Raw genomic sequence first — 23,897 nt, 5'->3', positions numbered from 1 at the left:
TCAGATAACGAGTGTTTTAACAATAAGGCTATCGGAGGCACAGTGTTCTGAGCGCGCTGCCGTGCTGGTGGATTGCCATCAGCCTGATAGCAGATGCAGAAAGTGGCCTTGGTTCAGAGCAGGGTGAAAGGTAATCGGGTGAAAGGGCTTCTGGGTAATTGTGTGCAGCAGCAGCAGAGTTTTATATAAATGAGCCGTTGCTGATCCATCCTGCGGAGTTGTGTCTGCGTAAATAAACAGGACGTGTTTTTGTTGTTGCTGAGCTGATAAATGGCCGCAGCCTTTTTCACGTGGACACGATGACCGTGACCACATCCGTGTGAGCGTGGGGTAACCTTCATCAGTATTTGGGTGTTTACTGAAATCAACAGTAACTATCTGCTTTTCTGCTGGAACCAGATAGAAGCCACAGATGATCTTAAATATCTTAATAATCCTGACGAAACACCCGTCAAAACAAGCCAAACTTTTATTTTTTTTAATTAATTAATTAATTAATACATTTTTAATTATTATTTTTAAATCAGGCTTCTTAAATACTTTTTTAAAATAAAATATTAATCAAAATATTTTATTTTACTGTTACGGTGTTTGCTGCTCGGTCTGCACAGCAGGCAGTGATACGAAGGGAGAGAAAATAGGGCCAAGCGATTGTGAGGTCTGACTTTTTCATCGAGAACGATTTTGTGATGCAAATGTATTACTCTGTTGAACGCATATTGTTTTGAGAAGCTAAACACTTTCATCAACACCAAAACGAGGCTGGAACTCTGCTCACAGGACGCAGCAGGGGGTAAGAAGATGTCCATAAATGATGTTGCTGATATGGGATGTCATACAGCTTCATGTCAAAAGAGGCGAACTATCCCTTTAAGGTAAGGGAGGGGGAAAACTTAACTAAATCTTCACTGGAGGTGGTTTGTGCAGTTGGCCCCAGAAATAGTTTTTGAGCTCCATGAAGATTTTAAGAATATAGACACAGAATTTAAAAGAAAAACCTTTTTTTCCCACCGTGTTATTCTGTTCATTTGACTTGTTTTCCAACATTCAGAGTCATTTTTTGCTCAACGACAGCATGTTATTCTCCCCTTTCTCCCTCAAATGTATCCTCAGTGACAAATAACTAATTAAATAATCAGTTCAAAGGGATTCTGACCATCAATCCAGTTGCAACACGTCTAAATAAGTAGGAATGTCTGTTACGTACAGCGAGGAAATAATCATTTAAATTAAATAAATTCAGGTTATGAGTGTCAGGCATTAACCTGCATTTTTTAGTTTAGATTTAGTTAAGAAAGCAGAAACCCAGAAAATACACAAGAGGAGACTTAATGGATGGAATTAAACCGGTTTAAAGCCTTTAGAAGGTTATTTTACACAAACTTTCCCTAAGTTGGGTTTAAAGCTGGCCTAAATGTAGCTGCTGCCCTTCGTCATGTCAGTGATGAGCGTTAGGGATCGGTCCTAAAGGCGACCGCCACTTCCTGACCCCAAACAAACAGTAAAACTCACCAAAATGGATTCCACGGTCCCCACAAACTAATCTGAGGTCACTGAGGAGCTCGGAGCCACAGCGGATTTTGGATGCCTCCGAGGAGAGAGGCCAGCCCGCCAGACACATGGTGGAGTAGAACATGCAGATCCGGACACACAGCACCTGAGAACAAGGAGAAAAACCTTAGAAAAGATTCGGATTCGCTCCGTTTGAGGTGCTGGAGCCTGAAAGATCCTGTTAAAGGCGTCTGTCCTCCGTCACAGAAACACCCGGGTTAGATTTCTCTCTCTGTGGCGTTACTAAATGACCTTCCTCTCCTGCCCGGGCATCTAAAAGCATCCCGTGGATCCACTCCGAACACCAAAGTTTCATCATTTCTGACTGTTCTCACCAGCATGAGTGGCGTGCCACATGCTTCCCAATCACACAACGACTCAGCACTTTCCTTCAGGTTTTCAAGGTTTTACATCTCAGAAATTGGACTGTTTTTTAACGGAAGTTCTGAAAGGAAAAGTCAGAAACTAACAAAAGTGTATAAGGAAACTGTTCTGATGTCTTTAGTTTTATCAGCTGGAACACAGAATGCACACAGGAAAGAAACAGGTTAGCCTTAGATGTTTAATAAACAGGGCTGGGCAAGTTAACTCGTTATTATTGCGTTAATTATTTTAGCCCGATAAATATTTTACCGCCCATTAACGCAGGTTTTATTATTTATTTTATTTTGTAAAAGTCTGTTGCTCGCAGGCTTTTATTTTGTAAAAGTCTGTTTCTCACAGGCTTTTATTTTGTAAAAGTCTGCTGCTCACAGGCTTTTATTTTGTAAAAGTCTGCTGCTGTCTGCTGTGGAACAGGAAAAGAAAGTAATCGGCGGATCCACCAAACATGGAGAAGGGTACGGAACTTTTACTCGGCCATTTTCATTTTAAAGTTCCTCCAGACGGCGGAGTCGACAGAACCAAAGTCATCTGTAAACACTGCCAAGTTGAATTGTCTTCTCAGCGTAGTAGTTCCAGTCTAAAATATCACTTAAAGGCAAAACACACAACTGATAGCAGCAAGTCATTCAAGGAAACAGACAGTGGAGCGAGGCTTCTACATAAAAACTACAGAAAGATGCTGATGTTAAAAGTGTGTTTGCACAACAAATGTTATGGCACTTTCATTCATATGGCAGCACATTTAAAATAAAACTAAATGCTAAAGGCTATACACTACTTTTGGATTCATTTTTGGATTCTGCGTACAAATGCGATTAATCGTGATTAATCAGGGAAATCATGTGATTAATTAGATTAAACATTTTAATCGTTGCCCAGCCCTATTAATAAAGCTTTATAGACGTAAACAATAATGTTATTGAAGTGACACTGACCGGACTTTACGAGTTACTATGGGAAAACACAGTGGCCTGTTGCGACTTTTGGTAACGATTCAGTGTAAATTTGTACAGATCTGTGAAAATCCAGGTCTAAAGCCCACTCTACAGAAGAAGCATCTTTTAAAATTTAAGGTGGAATCTGTATTCATGCTTCTGCACAAACTGCAGTTGAACTTTTATTCGTCTTTTGGGGGATATTTCCAGTTAGAGTGCCTGATTTCTTTGCAATAAACCTTCTGATTTTCTCTTAAATCCCCCCCAGAGCGCAGAGTGTGCCCACCCAAACTCCAATTCACTCCCATTGGATTTCAGCTCTTCAGATTTGAGGGTAAAGGGTCTCTTCAACCTGCCATAAAAACTATTTAAAACAGAGCAGATTAATTAAAAAATACATCTGTGTGTTCAGGACCAGCTTGTGCCACTCGCCATTCAAGAACTTTTGTGACACGACACATAGTTTTCACACAGAGGCAGTTTGTTTGAGTCTCCCCCTTCCCAAATGCTGCTTAAAAAAAGGGGCGGGAATCACCATGGCAACCCCCAACTGCCTCTCAGTGAAACGCTCCATCATGGCCGCCGTTAATAATGTCAGCTTCTTTGTCACTTTTTTCGTCATTTCTGGCGAGAACAGGAGCGAGAGGCTCCGTAGAATTCAGGTTTCAAAGTCTTTTTAAAATATATTATTATTATATCATTATTAATATATTATATATATATATATATATATATATATAATATTTTTATCGTAAAATTTGGGATATTTCAGGTTGGAGCGCCTGATTTCTTTGCTGATTTCTCAGCTCTTAAGATTTTAGGGTAAAGGGTCTCTTCAACCTGCCATAAAAACTATTTAAAACAGAGCAGATGAATAAAAAAATACATCTGTGTGTTCAGAACCAGCTTGTGCCACTCGCCATTCAAGAACTTTTGTGACACGACTCATAGTTTTCACACAGAGGCAGTTTGTTTGAGTCTTCCCCCCCCCCCCCCCTTATGCTGCTCAAAAAAAGGCAGGAATCACCATGGCAACCCCCAACTGCCTCCATCATGGCACTTTTCGTCATTTTTAAAGTCTTTTTAAAAGTATTTTTTATCATAAAAGTAATTTTTAAAAATCTCAACAGGCAGCAGGTAATGTTTTCTTTAGATTATCGTAGATCTGAGACATTTAAAAAAAAATGTTCACCAGATATTACCAACAGAGAAGAAGAATTTGGAAGTTATTTTTTCCTTTGCCTTTGATGGAAAGTTTTAGGCCAAAATCATAACTTAAATTTTTTTTATTTTGGCCTGAAATGTAATTCTTGCGTTGTGGGCTTTTTGAAAACTGGCAGCTGTGCAGGGAGGCAGCTGCTGTTAGGGAGGAGAAAGATAGTGAGGAGAAGATGGACTTCCTCTTTATCTGTAATGTAATCACGCAGCAGCAGCAGACGTAACGTACAGTACGGCAGCTGATAAATGTCACTGGAACACACACAAAAAGACATTTTCTTATCCGTTAGTAAAGCAGCGTCTCCATTTTTGCCAATTTTCCCTCCTCTGATCATAATTCAGTAATTAGACTGTTTGACATCAGACTGGATGATAGATTTTACCCGAGTGGATTAAATATGGACACACTTCTATGTTTAATATCCCTTTTTTTTTTAAAAAACGGACACAGAAAAACTGTAGTCGGTCATTTTCACAGTAATTCTATAAAACCTGAGGACCCCCCATCCTCCCCCTTCAGCATATTTACATTACGGTCATTCTGCAGACGCTTTTATCCAAAGCGACTTACAATAAGTGTGTTCCACATCGGTAAAAAGAACTTCAGGTCACAAGAAATCATAAGTGCATTTCCTTCCAAAACCAAACAGCTCAGAGCATAACTAGTGGAGCAAGGCTTCCACATAAAAACTACAGAAAGATGCTGATGTTAAAAGTGTGTTTGCACAACAAATGTTATGGCACTTTCATTCATATGGCAGCACATTTAAAATAAAGCTAAATGCTAAAAGCTATACGCTACTTTTGGATTCATTTTTGGATTCTGCGTACAAATGCGATTACTCGTGATTAATCAGGGAAATCATGTGATTAATTGGATTAAAAATTGTAATCGTTGTCCAGCCCTATTAATAAAGCTTTATAGACATAAAGAATAATGTTATTGAAGTGACACTGACCGGACTTTACGAGTTAATATGGGAAAACTCAGTGGCCTGTGGCGACTTTTGGTAACGATTCAGTGTAAATTTGTACAAATCTGTGAAAATCCAGGCAAAAGAACTTCAGGTCACAAGAATTCAAAAGTGCATTTCCTTCCAAAACCAAACAGCTCAGAGCATAACTAGTGCCAGAGAAAGTGCAGTAAGTTAGGTACCAAGTGGGTCAAAAGGTTTTGGAATCACTTCGGGTGGAAAAAATAAAATAAAAATCGATATTTTTAAAGTCAAAATTGGAATTTTTGACTCCATTTCTACCTGGTTTGATCAGGCAGCTCATTCAGAACCTGCTGTGGGATTTCTGCACCGTTTCCTGGGAAAGTTTCCTGCTAAAGTTTTCAGTTTAATGAATAAAAAGCCTCCTCTTAAATCCGAGTAAACATTCAACTGTTAGTAACATCTGTGCAGGGCAGGCAGCTGCAGCCCTGGAATAAATGGAGATTTTGGAAAAGTGATTCATGGTTCGAATATTTGATTCGATGTCCAGATGCCTTTTTCTGAGAAAATCCTCCCACTTTCACTGAGTTTGGAAGCAGCAGCAGCAGCAGGGAGAGAGCTCTGGCTCTGAGCTCTCTCCCTGCAAATCACAGTAAATTAAAACAGTAATTATCTTCTCATCGCTCCAAACTTTATCCTCCATGTTGCCAGTTTAAATGCACGTTTGTCTTTTTGCAGGAATAGGAGCTGCTGTGAAACTATTGGTGTGGACGTAGAGACTTTAAAGCCATAAAGTAGGCACCAGAGAGGAGGTCCTCAGCAGGAAAAAGCAACTTGTTGAGCTTCTGGGAGCAGCGTGAGGTCTTACCTTGAGTGTGAGCGGCCTGGCCGGGCGGCAGCATGAGGAGTGCATCCTGTCCGAGTGGCCGGGCTTCAGGAGACCTGCAGTCTTATAGAGAGGCGGCGGAGGGGAGGTCCGCAGCAGCGAGGCGTCCTGCCTCCTCCTCAAGCTGTCTTACTCACATCTCACCCCAAACTACTGTCAAGAGCATCTGCTGCAGAGATGGGACCAAGTCACACATGTGCAAGTCTCAAGTCTTAGCTTTCAAGTATCAAGTAGGTCTCAAGTCTTAGCTTTCAAGTCTCAAGTAAGTCCCAAGTCTTAGCTTTCAAGTAAGTCCCAAGTCTTAGCTTTCAAGTATCAAGTAAGTCTCAAGTCTTAGCTTTCAAGTCTCAAGTAAGTCTCAAGTAAGTCTCAAGTCTTAGCTTTCAAGTCTCAAGTAAGTCTCAAGTCTTAGCTTTCAAGTCTCAAGTAAGTCCCAAGTCTTAGCTTTCAAGTCTCAAGTAAGTCCCAAGTCTTCGCTTTCAAGTCTCAAGTAAGTCTCAAGTCTTAGCTTTCAAGTCTCAAGTAAGTCTCAAGTCTTAGCTTTCAAGTCCCAAGTAAGTCCCAGGTCTTAGCTTTCAAGTCTCAAGTAAGTCCCAAGTCTTAGCTTTCAAGTCTCAAGTAAGTCCCAGGTCTTAGCTTTCAAGTCTCAAGTAAGTCCCAAGTCTTAGCTTTCAAGTCTCAAGTAAGTCTCAAGTCTTAGCTTTCAAGTATCAAGTAAGTCCCAAGTCTTAGCTTTCAAGTAAGTATCAAGTCTTAGCTTCAAGTCTCAAGTAAGTCCCAAGTCTTAGCTTTCAAGTATCAAGTAAGTCTCAAGTCTTAGCTTTCAAGTCTCAAGTAAGTCTCAAGTCTTAGCTTTCAAGTCTCAAGTAAGTCTCAAGTAAGTCTCAAGTCTTAGCTTTCAAGTCTCAAGTAAGTCTCAAGTCTTAGCTTTCAAGTCTCAAGTAAGTCCCAAGTCTTAGCTTTCAAGTCTCAAGTAAGTCCCAAGTCTTAGCTTTCAAGTCTCAAGTAAGTCTCAAGTCTTAGCTTTCAAGTCCCAAGTAAGTCCCAGGTCTTAGCTTTCAAGTCTCAAGTAAGTCTCAAGTCTTAGCTTTCAAGTCTCAAGTAAGTCTCAAGTCTTAGCTTTCAAGTCTCAAGTAAGTCCCAAGTCTTAGCTTTCAAGTCTCAAGTAAGTCTCAAGTCTTAGCTTTCAAGTCTCAAGTAAGTCTCAAGTCTTAGCTTTCAAGTCTCAAGTAAGTCTCAAGTCTTAGCTTTCAAGTCCCAAGTAAGTCCCAGGTCTTAGCTTTCAAGTCTCAAGTAAGTCTGAAGTCTTAGCTTTCAAGTCTCAAAGTAAGTCCCAAGTCTTAGCTTTCAAGTCTCAAAGTAAGTCCCAAGTCTTAGCTTTCAAGTCTCAAGTAAGTTCCAAGTCTTAGCTTTCAAGTCTCAAGTAAGTCCCAAGTCTTAGCTTTCAAGTCTCAAGTAAGTCCCAAGTCTTAGCTTTCAAGTCTCAAGTAAGTCTCAAGTCTTAGCTTTCAAGTTTCAAGTAAGTCTCAAGTCTTAGCTTTCAAGTCTCAAGTAAGTCTCAAGTCTTAGCTTTCAAGTCTCAAGTAAGTCTCAAGTCTTAGCTTTCAAGTCCCAAGTAAGTCCCAGGTCTTAGCTTTCAAGTCTCAAGTAAGTCTGAAGTCTTAGCTTTCAAGTCTCAAGTAAGTCCCAAGTCTTAGCTTTCAAGTCTCAAGTAAGTCCCAAGTCTTAGCTTTCAAGTCTCAAGTAAGTCTCAAGTCTTAGCTTTCAAGTCCCAAGTAAGTCCCAGGTCTTAGCTTTCAAGTCTCAAGTAAGTCTCAAGTCTTAGCTTTCAAGTCTCAAGTAAGTCCCAAGTAAGTCCCAAGTCTTAGCTTTCAAGTCTCAAGTAAGTCTCAAGTCTTAGCTTTCAAGTCTCAAGTAAGTCCCAAGTCTTAGCTTTCAAGTCTCAAGTAAGTCCCAAGTCTTAGCTTCAAGTCTCAAGTAAGTCCCAAGTCTTAGCTTTCAAGTCTCAAGTAAGTCTCAAGTCTTAGCTTTCAAGTTTCAAGTAAGTCTCAAGTCTTAGCTTTCAAGTCTCAAGTAAGTTTCAAGTCTTAGCTTTCAAGTCCCAAGTAAGTCCCAGGTCTTAGCTTTCAAGTCTCAAGTAAGTCTGAAGTCTTAGCTTTCAAGTCTCAAAGTAAGTCCCAAGTCTTAGCTTTCAAGTCTCAAAGTAAGTCCCAAGTCTTAGCTTTCAAGTCTCAAAGTAAGTCCCAAGTCTTAGCTTTCAAGTCTCAAAGTAAGTCCCAAGTCTTAGCTTTCAAGTCTCAAGTAAGTTCCAAGTCTTAGCTTTCAAGTATCAAGTAAGTCTCAAGTCTTAGCTTTCAAGTCTCAAGTAAGTCTCAAGTCTTAGCTTTCAAGTCTCAAGTAAGTCTCAAGTAAGTCTCAAGTCTTAGCTTTCAAGTCTCAAGTAAGTCCCAAGTCTTAGCTTTCAAGTCTCAAGTAAGTCCCAAGTCTTAGCTTTCAAGTCTCAAGTAAGTCTCAAGTCTTAGCTTTCAAGTCCCAAGTAAGTCCCAGGTCTTAGCTTTCAAGTCTCAAGTAAGTCTCAAGTCTTAGCTTTCAAGTCTCAAGTAAGTCTCAAGTCTTAGCTTTCAAGTCTCAAGTAAGTCCCAAGTCTTAGCTTTCAAGTCTCAAGTAAGTCTCAAGTCTTAGCTTTCAAGTCTCAAGTAAGTCTCAAGTCTTAGCTTTCAAGTCTCAAGTAAGTCTCAAGTCTTAGCTTTCAAGTCCCAAGTAAGTCCCAGGTCTTAGCTTTCAAGTCTCAAGTAAGTCTGAAGTCTTAGCTTTCAAGTCTCAAAGTAAGTCCCAAGTCTTAGCTTTCAAGTCTCAAAGTAAGTCCCAAGTCTTAGCTTTCAAGTCTCAAGTAAGTTCCAAGTCTTAGCTTTCAAGTCTCAAGTAAGTCCCAAGTCTTAGCTTTCAAGTCTCAAGTAAGTCCCAAGTCTTAGCTTTCAAGTCTCAAGTAAGTCTCAAGTCTTAGCTTTCAAGTTTCAAGTAAGTCTCAAGTCTTAGCTTTCAAGTCTCAAGTAAGTCTCAAGTCTTAGCTTTCAAGTCTCAAGTAAGTCTCAAGTCTTAGCTTTCAAGTCCCAAGTAAGTCCCAGGTCTTAGCTTTCAAGTCTCAAGTAAGTCTGAAGTCTTAGCTTTCAAGTCTCAAGTAAGTCCCAAGTCTTAGCTTTCAAGTCTCAAGTAAGTCCCAAGTCTTAGCTTTCAAGTCTCAAGTAAGTCTCAAGTCTTAGCTTTCAAGTCCCAAGTAAGTCCCAGGTCTTAGCTTTCAAGTCTCAAGTAAGTCTCAAGTCTTAGCTTTCAAGTCTCAAGTAAGTCCCAAGTAAGTCCCAAGTCTTAGCTTTCAAGTCTCAAGTAAGTCTCAAGTCTTAGCTTTCAAGTCTCAAGTAAGTCCCAAGTCTTAGCTTTCAAGTCTCAAGTAAGTCCCAAGTCTTAGCTTCAAGTCTCAAGTAAGTCCCAAGTCTTAGCTTTCAAGTCTCAAGTAAGTCTCAAGTCTTAGCTTTCAAGTTTCAAGTAAGTCTCAAGTCTTAGCTTTCAAGTCTCAAGTAAGTTTCAAGTCTTAGCTTTCAAGTCCCAAGTAAGTCCCAGGTCTTAGCTTTCAAGTCTCAAGTAAGTCTGAAGTCTTAGCTTTCAAGTCTCAAAGTAAGTCCCAAGTCTTAGCTTTCAAGTCTCAAAGTAAGTCCCAAGTCTTAGCTTTCAAGTCTCAAAGTAAGTCCCAAGTCTTAGCTTTCAAGTCTCAAAGTAAGTCCCAAGTCTTAGCTTTCAAGTCTCAAGTAAGTTCCAAGTCTTAGCTTTCAAGTCTCAAGTAAGTCCCAAGTCTTAGCTTTCAAGTATCAAGTAAGTATCAAGTCTTAGCTTTCAAGTCTCAAGTAAGTCTCAAGTCTTAGCTTTCAAGTATCAAGTAAGTCTCAAGTCTTAGCTTTCAAGTATCAAGTAAGTCTCAAGTCTTAGCTTTCAAGTCTCAAGTAGGTCTCAAGTCTTAGCTTTCAAGTATCAAGTAAGTCCCAAGTCTTAGCTTTCAGGTCTCAAGTAAGTCCCAAGTCTTAGCTTTCAAGTATCAAGTAAGTCTCAAGTCTTAGCTTTCAAGTATCAAGTAAGTATCAAGTCTTAGCTTCAAGTCTCAAGTAAGTCTCAAGTCTTAGCTTTCAAGTATCAAGTAAGTCTCAAGTCTTAGCTTTCAAGTCTCAAGTAGGTCTCAAGTCTTAGCTTTCAAGTATCAAGTAAGTCTCAAGTCTTAGCTTTCAAGTCTCAAGTAGGTCTCAAGTCTTAGCTTTCAAGTATCAAGTAAGTCCCAAGTCTTAGCTTTCAGGTCTCAAGTAAGTCCCAAGTCTTAGCTTTCAAGTATCAAGTAAGTCTCAAGTCTTAGCTTTCAAGTATCAAGTAAGTATCAAGTCTTAGCTTCAAGTCTCAAGTAAGTCTCAAGTCTTAGCTTTCAAGTATCAAGTAAGTCTCAAGTCTTAGCTTTCAAGTATCAAGTAAGTATCAAGTCTTAGCTTCAAGTCTCAAGTAAGTCTCAAGTCTTAGCTTTCAAGTATCAAGTAGGTCTCAAGTCTTAGCTTTCAAGTCTCAAGTAGGTCTCAAGTCTTAGCTTTCAAGTCTCAAGTAGGTCTCAAGTCTTAGCTTTCAAGTCTCAAGAAGGTCTCAAGTCTTAGCTTTCAAGTCTCAAGTAAGTCCCAAGTCTTAGCTTCAAGTATCAAGTAAGTCTCAAGTCTTAGCTTTCAAGTCTCAAGTAGGTCTCAAGTCTTAGCTTTCAAGTCTCAAGTAAGTCCCAAGTCTTAGCTTTCAAGTATCAAGTAAGTCTCAAGTCTTAGCTTTCAAGTCTCAAGTAAGTCCCAAGTCTTAGCTTTCAAGTATCAAGTAAGTCTCAAGTCTTAGCTTTCAAGTCTCAAGTAAGTCTCAAGTCTTAGCTTTCAAGTATCAAGTAAGTCTCAAGTCTTAGCTTTCAAGTATCAAGTAAGTATCAAGTCTTAGCTTCAAGTCTCAAGTAAGTCTCAAGTCTTAGCTTTCAAGTATCAAGTAGGTCTCAAGTCTTAGCTTTCAAGTCTCAAGTAGGTCTCAAGTCTTAGCTTTCAAGTCTCAAGTAGGTCTCAAGTCTTAGCTTTCAAGTCTCAAGAAGGTCTCAAGTCTTAGCTTTCAAGTCTCAAGTAAGTCCCAAGTCTTAGCTTCAAGTATCAAGTAAGTCTCAAGTCTTAGCTTTCAAGTCTCAAGTAGGTCTCAAGTCTTAGCTTTCAAGTCTCAAGTAAGTCCCAAGTCTTAGCTTTCAAGTCTCAAGTAAGTCCCAAGTCTTAGCTTTCAAGTCTCAAGTAAGTCTCAAGTCTTAGCTTTCAAGTCTCAAGTAAGTCCCAAGTCTTAGCTTTCAAGTATCAAGTAAGTCCCAAGTCTTAGCTTCAAGTCTCAAGTAAGTCCCAAGTCTTAGCTTTCAAGTCTCAAGTAAGTCTCAAGTCTTAGCTTTCAAGTTTCAAGTAAGTCTCAAGTCTTAGCTTTCAAGTCTCAAGTAAGTCTCAAGTCTTAGCTTTCAAGTCTCAAGTAAGTCTCAAGTCTTAGCTTTCAAGTCTCAAGTAAGTCCCAAGTCTTAGCTTTCAAGTCTCAAGTAAGTCTCAAGTAAGTCCCAAGTCTTAGCTTTCAAGTCTCAAGTAAGTCCCAAGTCTTAGCTTTCAAGTCTCAAGTAAGTCCCAAGTCTTAGCTTTCAAGTAACAAGTAAGTCTCAAGTCTTAGCTTTCAAGTCTCAAGTAAGTCCCAAGTCTTAGCTTTCAAGTCTCAAGTAAGTCCCAAGTCTTAGCTTTCAAGTCTCAAGTAAGTCTCAAGTCTTAGCTTTCAAGTCTCAAGTAAGTGCCAAGTCTTAGCTTTCAAGTCTCAAGTAAGTCCCAAGTCTTAGCTTTCAAGTCTTAGCTTTCAAGTCTCAAGTAAGTCCCAAGTCGTAGCTTTCAAGTCTCAAGTAAGTCTCAAGTCATAGCTTTCAAGTCTCAAGTAAGTCCCAAGTCTTAGCTTTCAAGTCTCAAATAAGTCTCAAGTCTTAGCTTTCAAGTCTCAAGTAAGTCTCAAGTCTTAGCTTTCAAGTCTCAAGTAGGTCTCAAGTCTTAGCTTTCAAGTCTCAAGTAGGTCTCAAGTCTTAGCTTTCAAGTCTCAAGAAGGTCTCAAGTCTTAGCTTTCAAGTCTCAAGTAAGTCCCAAGTCTTAGCTTCAAGTATCAAGTAAGTCTCAAGTCTTAGCTTTCAAGTCTCAAGTAGGTCTCAAGTCTTAGCTTTCAAGTCTCAAGTAAGTCCCAAGTCTTAGCTTTCAAGTATCAAGTAAGTCTCAAGTCTTAGCTTTCAAGTCTCAAGTAAGTCCCAAGTCTTAGCTTTCAAGTCTCAAGTAAGTCCCAAGTCTTAGCTTTCAAGTATCAAGTAAGTCTCAAGTCTTAGCTTTCAAGTCTCAAGTAAGTCCCAAGTCTTAGCTTTCAAGTCTCAAGTAAGTCCCAAGTCTTCGCTTTCAAGTCTCAAGTAAGTCTCAAGTCTTAGCTTTCAAGTCTCAAGTAAGTGCCAAGTCTTAGCTTTCAAGTCTCAAGTAAGTCCCAAGTCTTAGCTTTCAAGTCTTAGCTTTCAAGTCTCAAGTAAGTCCCAAGTCTTAGCTTTCAAGTCTCAAGTAAGTCTCAAGTAAGTCCCAAGTCTTAGCTTTCAAGTCTCAAGTAAGTCCCAAGTCTTAACTTTCAAGTCTCAAGTAAGTCTCAAGTCTTAGCTTTCAAGTCTCAAGTAAGTCTCAAGTCTTAGCTTTCAAGTCTCAAGTAAGTTTCAAGTCTTAGCTTTCAAGTCTCAAGTAAGTCTCAAGTAAGTCTCAAGTCTTAGCTTTCAAGTCTCAAGTAAGTCTCAAGTCTTAGCTTTCAAGTCTCAAGTAAGTCTCAAGTAATTTTTTCTTGGACAAGTCAAGTCAAAGACAAAGACAAAGTTAAAGTCAAAGTCCATTCAAAGTCAAGTCACCTTATTATTGCAATTTTACCTGCAGAATCTGATCTTAATAAAGTGAAAACACAAAGATATAAGTAACTGTCAGTAAACATCATTGGCCAATGTGTCCAACCTGTCCACCCCGTATCATATCAAGCTAACGTTAGCTAACTACCGACTAGGCTAACAGGATAATATTAGCTAATTTGACGAGCACTCACTGGTCAGAATGGATCTTCAAATGACGAACAAAGTTGGAAGTTGTCGTCTGGCTGTCTGAGATGTTGATGCCGCATGTCTTGCACTGTGCTGTTCGTCTTTTGCCGTCAAAATGGTAATTACGAAAGCCGAAGACAACGACTCTCGGTCCCGCTGACATGTTGATCCTGCGCTCCTACCGGGTAATCCATATTATTTTTTAAATTATTAACTTTATATTCAAACTGAAAACATGAACTGAATAACTCTCAAGTCATTCAAGTCATCGTGTCTCAAGTCAAGTCAAGTGCCGAGTCTTCAACTTTCAAGTCCGAGTCGAGTCTCAAGTCTTTTCTTTTTTGTCAAGTCAAGTCACAAGTCATCAAAACAGCGACTCGAGTCCAAGTCACAGTGACCGGTTTTGTTGCTAATTAAGTGAATCCCTGGAAGCTAATAATAATAATAATAATAATAATAATGATAATAATATATTTTATTCATAAAGCACTTTACATCAACTTAAAGACCTCAGAGTGCTACATTTTAAAATCTTAAAACTAGCATTTAAAAAAACAAAACAAAACAAACAGAAAAATAATTTTAAGATTTTTCAGGGAAACTAAAGGCTTTTCTAAAAGCTGAGTTTTCAGGTCTTTTTTTTAAAAGAAGCTCATCCTTTTTTCCAGCCACTGCAGCAGCATCTGGATGCTTCTGTGAGCTCCGGATCATCTCGTTAATCTGAAGAAAGGATCCTGAAATGAAACAGTTTTACATTCTGTACAGTTTGTGAGTGTCGGCAGCAGATGGGTGAGAACATTTCATCTTCTCGGCGGTTTAACTCGGCCCACTTTTACACATTTCAGCAGATTAACGACGCCGTTGCTCCGATTTTGTCTCAAATCTAAGTGCCTGTAAACTTCTTCTTCTTCTTTACTACTTCTTTATTCACTAAACTGTGAATATTTCCACACAGTGAACCAGAAGCACGTGAGTTCATGTCAAAGATTTAGAGAAAGAGATGGGACAGCATCAACGCGTGTGTCGTTAACGAAGCACCAGACTTAAAACTTAGAATTTCAGAGCAAAAAAATCTGAATTAAATGATTAAACTGTCTAAAAGTAGGAAAAAAAACGGACAATAATAAAATATATTTTATTCAACATCAAGAAAAAGTAAATAAGATTCAATTTAAAGCTTAAAAAAGGAATATAAGATATAATCTAATGACTAATTATGGAACAATTGATATAAATGAAATGATTAAACTGTTTTATGCCACCAGAAATGAATAATCTAGAAGCTCTTTGTGGGTTTTAGACTGGAATTAAGATTTGTTCCCATTTCTTTAGCTGCATGTGTGAAAAACAGCAAAAAAAAATCAGACCACTTCATCTCAAAGTCCCTAAAGAATCAAACCAGAAACAGCAGTTTGCACTTCCAAGTGTTAGGAACTGCTTCAGGAATGTCCCAGTGTGTGATTGGCCTTGATTTTAAAACGTCATTATAAATTTATAACTTGCTGTGAGGTCCTTCGTGGTTTCAAACAGCAGGACAGAAGCGTCGCTACTGCCCCCTGCAGGTGATGACAGGCAACTACGTGCCATAAAACATCAGAAAGTTCTCCACGGTTTGAAAAGTGTGGGATCCCTGCAGAGTTTCCACACTTTTCCAGACTGTTTGGCATCAGAGAGCAAATACCAAACATGTGTCACATGTTTTATGTGTTTTTATATCTCAGTTAAATAAACTAAACTAACTTAAAATTAATCTAATATCTACAGTACTCATGAAAAAGTCCTGATCCTGCCCTCATTTCTTTATATTTTCCCTCCAAGCAGACTCTCTGTAACCTTTAAAGTGTCCTGATCAACAGTTTTCCAGCTTTCTGAAGCTCTTTCAGAGTTTTTCTTTGGACATTTTCTGCTTCTTCCCTCATCTTCAGTCCACAGGAATGTGTTTTTTCTTCGTTAAGCCACTTAACTCTGATCTGTGAACCATTCAGGCAGGAAAAAGGCTCCTAACTCAAGGCATGAACCAGTGTTGTGTCCACACAGAACAGACAACTTAGCAAAGAAGCCGTTTTAAACTGGATCTTTAGGCACTTTGTTCCCAGCAGCCTGTCACAGAGACACATCATTTGTTCCCATTTCTTTAGTTGCATCTGTAAAAAACAGCTTCATAGTTTCAACTTTTTTTGTACATTTACGTTAAAACTGCTTTCAGTTACCAAAAGAGTCAAATTAATGTAAGAAAATATAAGACAAGTTTCGGTGCAATCTGTTGGTTTCCTTAGCTGGGACCTTGTTTTTGAATTGGCTCTATATGAATGAATTTCATTATTTTATAAATAATTATGATTACAATGAATTGAATTCCAATCGGCTTGAATTGGACTTTATTATTTAAGTGCCTTGAGATGACATTTGCTGTAATTGGCGCTATATAAATAAAACTGAATTGAACATCAGCATCTTTCTGTAGTTTTTATGTAGAAGCCTCGCTCCACTGTCTGTTTCCTTGAATGACTTGCTGCTATCAGTTGTGTGTTTTGCCTTTAAGTGATATTTTAGACTAGAACTACTACGCTGAGAAGACAATTCAACTTGGCAGAGTTTACAGATGACTTTGGTTCTGTCGACTCCGCCGTCTGGAAGAACTTTAAAATGAAAATGGCCGAGTAAAAGTTCCGTACCCTTCTCCATGTTTGGTGGATCCGCCGATTACTTTCTTTTCCTGTTCCACAGCAGACTTTTACAAAATAAAAGCCTGTGAGCAACAGACTTTTACAAAATAAAAGCCTGTGAGCAACAGACTTTTACAATAATAAAAGCCTGTGAGCAACAGACTTTTACAAAATAAAAGCCTATAAAACGGGTGGTCCATGGTGTAGTGGTTTGAGCAGGCGCCCCATGTAGAAGAGGCTACAGTCTTGTCAACATTTGTTGTATTTGGTGCTATAGAAATATAAATAAAGCTGAATTGAATTGATAACTACCTGATTAATGAAATCATCATCAGAAGGTTTGACAGCACACAGCAGAATTATAACTGGTTGGAATAAAGATTTATTGAGTTACTACTTCATGACAAAGGTGTGAACTTTAAAAAAAAAAAAGTATTGCACTTTAAGGGTTAAACGTGAAGAGATGACCGTCTTTTATAAACAGATATATCACAAATTAAACATTTAGCTGAACAAAACGGTGCATTTAAGGACACCACCTTCAGCTCAGCATCAGAAAACAACAGATACCCCAGAACATGGCGTCATGTAGTCTCTAAAAAGGGGAAAAAGTGTTGGACTTAAAGTATTTATGGGCGTTCTTACTCGTGGCTAATAGGAGGATGCTAACAGATGCACGCTAAAGTCTGATTGTGCATCTAAAAAGGCGGATGGAGCACCCAGCCATGACTTACCCGCAGCGTTTGGTCTCTAAGGGGAAGAAAAAGAGTCACTGGAGGGCAGCTTTCTTCAGAGCGGCTTCACTCTGCATCAGCTTGGCCTTCATCTGAGCGATCTGCTCCTCCCGAGCCAGCTCGCTGAAATCAAACTCCACGTGCGGCGATGAGGAGGCGGCGTCTGCACTCATTGTCCAGGGGTCGCTGCTGTCCGTCTGTGCATCGAAGCCGGCGTCCTCCTCCCCCAGCTCACAGCTGGCCACATCTGCCTGCTCCTCCTGGGGCTGAACGCAGGCCGGCTGCAGGGCTGCTTCCTCCGGGGCCGGTTCTCCTCTGGCAGCCTTTCTGGCTTTTCGCTCGCCGTCAGGCGGCCGGGGGGCATCTTTTCTCTTCTTCGCTTGGTGCTTTACGTTCCTTGGGGGAGGTCTGGTCCTGGGTCTGCGGACGTGACGAACCTCCTAAAAGACATAAAAACAGACTCAGGTGAGCCTCACAGCAAATACAGTCAGTATGATTTCAGTGTTTCCTGCTTTTATCTTCTGTGCACAGTGCAGACGTTAAAGGGACAGTTCGCCTCTTTTGACATGAAGCTGTATGACATCCCATACTAGCAATATAATTTATAAACATATTTCCTCGCTGTACATAGACATTCCTACTTATTTAGACGTGTCGCAACTCGATTGATGGTCAGAATCCCTTTGAACTGAAAATTTAATTAGTTATTTGTCACTGAGGATACATTTGAGGGGGAATCTGGGGAGAAAAGGGAGAATAACATGCCGTCCAATTACTCTGAATGTTGGAAAACAAGTCAAATTAACAGAATAACACAGTGAAAAAAGGGTTTGTCTTTAAAATTCTGTGTTTATATTCTTAAAATCTTCATGGAGCTCAGAAATTATTTCTGGGGCCAGCTGCACAAAACGCCTTCAGTGAATATTTAGTAAAGTTTTCCTCCTCCCTTACCTTAAAGGGATAGTTCGCCTCTTTGGACATGAAGCTGTATGACATCCCATATCAGCAACATCATTTCTGAACATCTTCTTACCCCCTGCTGCGTCCTGTGAGCAGAGTTCCAGCTGAGTTTTGGTGTTGATGAAGGTAGTCCGGCTAGTTGGCTGGGGTTTAAAAAATAAAGCGTTTTGCTTCTCAAAACAATATGCGTTCAACAGAGTAATACATTTGCATCACAAAATCGTTCTCCAGGAAAAAGTCAGACCTCACAATCCCTTGGCCCTATTTTCTCTCCCGTCGTATCACTGCCTTCGTATAACGACATGAAAATGAACTCAAACTCAATGTATTCACAAGTAAATAAGCCCTAAACTGTTATATAATAAGAGTTTAACACAACCAGAGTTGCAGCTTAAGTACTGCTTTAAGCTTTAAACTCCTAAAAGTCTTAAGAATGCACTTGCATTACACATTTCTAATGGTCACATCCACAAATAAGCCTGTTAATGCCTGCTGTGCAAACCGAAGTGCAGACCGAGCAGCAAACACCGTAACAGGCGCGGCTGTCGGCAGCAGGCAGTGATACGAAGGGAGAGAAAATAGGGCCATGAGATTGTAAGGTCTGACTTTTTCCTGGAGAACCATTTTGTGATGCAAATGTATTACTCTGTTGAACACATATTGTTTTGAGAAGCAAAACGCTTTATTTTTTAAACCCCAGCCGACTAGCCGGAACTACTTTCATCAACACCAAAACGAGGCTGGAACTCTGCTCACAGGACGCAGCAGGGGGTAAGAAGATGTTCAGAAATGATGTTGCTACTATGGGATGTTACACAGCTTCATGTCCAAAGAGGCGAACTGTCCCTTTAGGTGTTTAGATCCTAAAGTAAACTATTCAGCACAACATTTTAAGGACTTTAGCAAAGATTCCAACTTGAAATTCTGCCTGTGGGCTGGAAAAAAAAAAAACTTGTTTGCCAAACTGGCAACAAGTTACCAGAAAAAAATGTTGCCTCGAAGCTTTGGACAATCCTTGGAAAAATGTCTGATAATGATTTCCTGTAGTCCAAAGAAGAGGACTGTAAATCCCCGGTAAAGCCGAGCTTCATTTGTGACCTCGTGTTTTATGATTCATTATCTCCTCCATCAAAGGTCTTATGTTCGTTTCTTAGCAGGATTATTCAAAAGCTTAAAGTCAGAAAGGAAATATCAACAGATGTGGAGCAGCTACGGAGATAACATTTCTTCATGTTGATCCAGGATTTGATTTTTTTTAATTCTCTCTTGGAAGAGGTCGGCATTTTCTGACTCATTTTTTCTCAAGGTTGCAAAACATCTGCTCTCAGTTAATGCCGGTTGTGTTCTCACTACTTTCTCACTGTGAAACAAACCGAGGCCAACTGGTGATTAACCACAAAATAATCACACATAAATATGCCGTTTTATCCGTCCAGCCATTAGGTTGCGCTTATCTGAGGTCGGGTCACAGAGGGAAACCCAGACTTCCCTCTCCAGCTCCTCCTGGGGGATCCCGAGGCGTTCCCAGGCCAGATGGGATTTATATTCCCTCCAGTGAGTTCTGGTTCTGCCTCACCAGGAGGCATCCTGATCATATGTCCGGACCACCTCAGCTGACTCCTTTCAATGCGGAGGTGCAGCACCTCTTCTCCGGATTGGTGGAGCTCCTCCCTCTATCTCTAAGGCCAAGCACCAGCCAGCGTCTGGAACTTTCTGAGTTAGTATGCGAGTTTGAGTAAGCGAGAAGTTCCCGGATGCATACTAGATTCTCCGAAATGTTGGGTATGCATCATGAGGTTACTACTCATACTCAAACTACCCAAGATGCAACGCAACGTGACGTCGCCGATCGTCATTTCCTGTCAAAACGGCAGTTTCAAGCTAGCTACAACGAGGGTAGGTTCACTTCCTGTTTTCAAATCAAAAGCACCAATTGTATGGTAATGGCTTTCCCTATGATAAAAGGCAACAGGTATTTTATTTTGTGAAAATAACCGGAAGTGCGTTGCTCACTGCGGCTAGCTTTAGTAGCGCCGAATTCGTGGGAACAAAATGGTAAATAGCCGGTATTTTGTCAGGTTTTCAACACGTTGGGGATCTAAACGACTACTTTCTCACCTGAAAATGTTTCAAATGTTGCTAAAGTTTACAGAGTTTAGAGCTTAAGGGAAATCAGCTTCAGGCCGGCTGATTTCGGCTCGAGCAGGAGCGAAATGCATTGTGGGTAAACGCTCTGCATACTGTCTGATCGATGAGTATGTAGTATGTAGTATGCAGTATGCAGTATGCAGTATGTAGTATGCAGTATGTAGTATGCAGTATGCAGCATGTAGTATGCAGTATGCAGTATGCAGTATGCAGTATGTAGTATGTAGTATGCAGTATGTAGTATGCAGTATGCAGTATGTAGTATGCAGTATGCAGCATGTAGTATGCAGTATGCAGTATGTAGTATGTAGTATGCAGTATGCAGCATATAGTATGCAGTATGTAGTATGCAGTATGTAGTATACAGTATGTAGTATGTAGTATGTAGTATGTAGTATGCAGTATGTAGTATGCAGTATGTAGTATGCAGTATGTAGTATGCAGTATATAGTATGCAGTATGTAGTATGTAGTATGTAGTATGCAGTATGCAGTATGCAGTATGTAGTATGTAGTATGCAGTATGTAGTATGCAGTATGCAGTATGTAGTATGCAGTATGCAGTATGTAGTATGTAGTATGTAGTATGTAGTATGCAGTATGTAGTATGTAGTATGCAGTATGTAGTATGCAGTATGCAGTATGTAGTATGTAGTATGTAGTATGCAGTATGTAGTATGTAGTATGCAGTATGTAGTATGCAGTATGTAGTATGTAGTATGCAGTATGTAGTATGCAGTATGCAGTATGTAGTATGCAGTATGTAGTATGCAGTATGCAGTATGTAGTATGCAGTATGTAGTATGCAGTATGTAGTATGCAGTATATAGTATGCAGTATGTAGTATGTAGTATGTAGTATGCAGTATGCAGTATGCAGTATGTAGTATGTAGTATGCAGTATGTAGTATGCAGTATGCAGTATGTAGTATGCAGTATGCAGTATGTAGTATGTAGTATGTAGTATGCAGTATGCAGTATGTAGTATGTAGTATGTAGTATGCAGTATGTAGTATGTAGTATGCAGTATGTAGTATGCAGTATGTAGTATGTAGTATGCAGTTTCGAACACAGCCAGGGACTCAAACCCGAGCCAGCTGCTTTGAGGGCGCCGTGTAGCTCAACCAGTTGAGCTACACGGCGCCCCGATGGCGCCGATTTAAAACACAATGAACTGAAATATCCCGTTACCTTCTGCGTGGGTTTCGATGATAACAGCGACGTTGAAGGGACGGCAGGTAGGGAAGCTTCAGGTGCCTTTGGTTTACCCTTTCCTCTGATGCACAGGTAAAGGCGCCCTTGGTAGATGACGACGGCCGTCTGGCTGGCCGGCGGCGTGGAGTCATTGGGTAACGGGTGGGTGTGAGACGGGTTCCTTCCAGGCGACACGCCTTTCAGCAACTCCCTCGCTGCAGGGTTGGAGGAGACGAAGGATATTTGCAGGGGATCCGAGCCGTCCCGAGACTCTGCGCCCAGTAGCGAGGCGGCGTCCTCTGCGGCGGCGCCGCCTCTCCGTGAGGCCGGGCCCTGGCCTTTTCTCCTGATGACCGCGGGACTAATCCATATTGCTTCTGAGGGGTCCGCTGGGGACAAAGAGGGGACGATTCTCCTGCGCACCGCGGTGGGAACGCTCTGCAGGGGGATGCTTTTCACCTCGGCCTCCACTGGGATGTAAATTTCACATTCATTACGGACATCCATGCTGTGTGCCATCACCTGCGGATCAATAAATGCTGATTAGTTCGGAATCAGGCCTCCTGGCGGTTAACCCCAGAAGATGTGAGACAGGCCTCAGCTCTGACAATGTTTAAATCCAGGCTGAAAACAGTTCTATTTAGCTGTGCATATGACACCTGAAAGTATTTTATCTGCACTCTTTGCTTTTAAATTAATTAATTAATTAATGATTATTTTAATGTTTTTTTTTTAATTTTTATTATTATTATTAATTTTTTTTTTTAAATTTATTTATTTATTTATTTATTTTTTAATGCCTTCTTGTGGTAGCTGTGAAGCACTTTGAATTGCCTTGTGTATGAATTGTGCTCTATAAATAAACCTTGCCTTAACGCCTATTGTTGCATATATGCTACAAACCGTTTGACTCAATCAACCAGCTGAGATAGCATCTTTATTCCCCCAATGCCGGTTAGTCCATATTCACTACGAACCTAGGAACCTTTCTATAAATAAATATGTAAAAAAAAAAAAAGGGTGAATAAAAAAACATTGTTTTGTTTACTGTGTTGTTGTTATCTTATTATTGCCCATTATGCCTGTTGTAGCAAATTTGCAGCATACCAAAATTTCTATAAATTTTTTGTGCAAAAGTGAAATTAATAATCTCAGCATTATTTACCATCTACTTAAAGGCTAAAACACACACAAAACATTTTTTTATATACAGCTATATAAATTCAGGCGTTAAGGGGTTAAGTTTCAGTTGTAACAGATTAAACAACGAGGCTTTTTTTTTTTTTTTTTTTTTTTTTAAACACACAAACTAACTCATTCTGTCCACAACGGGAGTTTCTTCCATACGGAAAGCTTTCTGATTGCACCACAGCTCCCCTTTTGGGTGCCTTTGTATGTTTGACTTGAATTAAAGCATTTAATCTGTCAAACAGTTTGTAAGAAAAAAAAATAAATCGACCCTTTTGACCAGAACAGAAGTGTTAAATTTACATTTGTGTTACATGATGAGCTGTATGTTATTCCACCAAAGTAAAAAGAGAGATTAATAACTGTGATTTAATGAGATGACGGCAGACAGTTGGAGCTGTGAATGCAAAAAATTTCAGGACATGATGGGACAAGTATCCGAAGGGAACTGGCTTACATCCAACATCCTCAACACCAACAAGATAACACAAGAGTGCAATCTGATTTGAGTTTTTGTGCGTGACCGAAAGCAGAAACTGGAGATCGAACAGGCTACAAGTTCAGATCATATCCATTTAAATCGGCCAACAGGTGCTCTACTAAAAAGTGACTGTGTGCCAGAAACTTGTTGTATACTCGCAGCTTGTTAAAGTCGTCTCACATGTTTTCGTTTGGTTTCTATCGTCTGCGGTTGTTCCTCTTGGCGTCAAAAAAAAGACACAACATGCCAACACATGTGACGGTGGTGTTGGAGAAGGCGTGTTTTGAAGAGGTTTGTGTTGTTCTGCTGCTGCTTTGTCTTCTGCTTGCTTGTGTTTAGAAAGTACAGAGCAACTCACATGAAGGATTATTTACTGAGAAAGTTATAAATCAAGCAATTTTGATGTCGTTACAGATGCAGCGCAGAACCAAACAGTGCCTGCTGCTCCTTGCTTTCCACTTTAAGAGTTTCTGCCTTAAAATTACCTGATTTCATTCAAAACAAACATGTTTTTAGATATATACACACACATATATATATATATATCTCAATTATATATGCATATTTTTCCCAACAAGTTCTTTCCACCTTCTACAAGACCCTTAAAGGACCCTTATAAGTATTTACAGCAGTTTATGAACTAAATTGTTATGAAATTAGTTATTTCCACCCTCAGAATAGCTTTAAATGGGCATTGTGGGTAATTAAAGGAGTTTTTTTCTTGCCAAAAAGTGATTGAACCCCCTGTGTTGTCACTGAAATTTTGATTCTACCAGAAAAGTGCTTGGTTACCCTCAATATTTATGTAGTAAAGAATCTCTACTAGAGATGATAGCAGACTGCAGAAACCGAGTGAAACCGAGTGAAAACGATTGAATCGGTTTAAAGCAGATGCGCACGCATCCGTTAGTTTTTTTTAAAAGGAAACCGGCTTGACTGTCTCTGTCCTCTGATGCAGCTTTTCTCATGAAATGTATTAAAAATGTCAGATCTTCCACGTTAAAGCTGTTTTTTATTCATATTTTGATCGCGGAAGAGCTCCTCTTCTACCTGACGATACCTGTTGTTACATAAAAACTGACTTAACACATTTTACAACACAATTTTACAATTGTTACTCTAAATAGACACTGTTTAGTTGAATTACGACACATTTAACAGTTAGGACCTGCTGTATTTGCGGGGCGATGATATAAAATCAAGTCAAAGGGACAGAAACAGAGTCGAAAGACAGAAACCAAGTCAATTATCAACGAAACTGAACGCTAAAATGGCGGTTTCAACACTGAAAAAGGGCCGTTGGTCGTAAGCTAAACACCACCAAACAAACGGCCCAAAACAATTATTATTTACACGTTTAACTGCTCAGTTAAATGACTCATACCTTTTTGATGGACTGCCACTCCGGTTGTGTTAGCTTACATTTTCGCTTCTCCGTAAAAAGGCTTCACTTCCGG

The 23,897-nt window shown here is 39.8% G+C and overlaps 2 protein-coding genes across 3 annotated transcripts in view; both read right to left on the bottom strand.

Annotated features, from left to right (window-relative positions):
* Window positions 1–16,557, bottom strand: part of igf3 (insulin-like growth factor 3) — a 22,244-nt gene extending 5,687 nt beyond the window's left edge. Inside the window, exons 1-2 of one of the 2 annotated variants that reach the window (XM_075475998.1) lie at window positions 16,472–16,557; window positions 1,513–1,657 (exon numbers count right to left, since the gene is read on the bottom strand). In XM_075475998.1, coding sequence (XP_075332113.1) covers window positions 1,513–1,636 — 124 coding nt within the window. In that variant the 5' untranslated portion in view covers window positions 1,637–1,657; window positions 16,472–16,557. Of the gene's footprint in view, window positions 1–1,512; window positions 1,658–5,891; window positions 6,106–16,471 lie in introns of those variants that run through there. The other variant, XM_075475997.1, reaches the window with a different exon arrangement.
* On the bottom strand, window positions 16,097–23,897 carry LOC142390173 (uncharacterized). The gene is made up of 3 exons (XM_075475549.1): window positions 23,825–23,897; window positions 20,769–21,293; window positions 16,097–16,911 (listed from the first exon to the last, which is right to left on the bottom strand). Exons 2-3 carry the CDS (start codon window positions 21,288–21,290, stop codon window positions 16,507–16,509), a joined length of 927 nt encoding a protein of 308 aa, XP_075331664.1. The 5' UTR covers window positions 21,291–21,293; window positions 23,825–23,897; the 3' UTR covers window positions 16,097–16,506.

Source organism: Odontesthes bonariensis, chromosome 10 (genome assembly GCF_027942865.1).
Source record: "Odontesthes bonariensis isolate fOdoBon6 chromosome 10, fOdoBon6.hap1, whole genome shotgun sequence".
Taxonomy (NCBI): Eukaryota; Metazoa; Chordata; class Actinopteri; order Atheriniformes; family Atherinopsidae; genus Odontesthes; species Odontesthes bonariensis.
The sequence above is the reverse complement of the archived record's forward strand: the minus strand, read 5'-3'. Positions and strand labels throughout refer to the sequence as shown.

Coding starts and splice junctions, on each gene's coding strand:
- LOC142390173 (XM_075475549.1), bottom strand. CDS start 21,290: ATGGCACACAGCATGGATGTCCGTAATGAATGTGAAATTTACATCCCA. Junction 16,912..20,768: donor CATCGAAACCCACGCAGAAG/GTAACGGGATAT, acceptor TATGTCTTTTAG/GAGGTTCGTCACGTCCGCAG.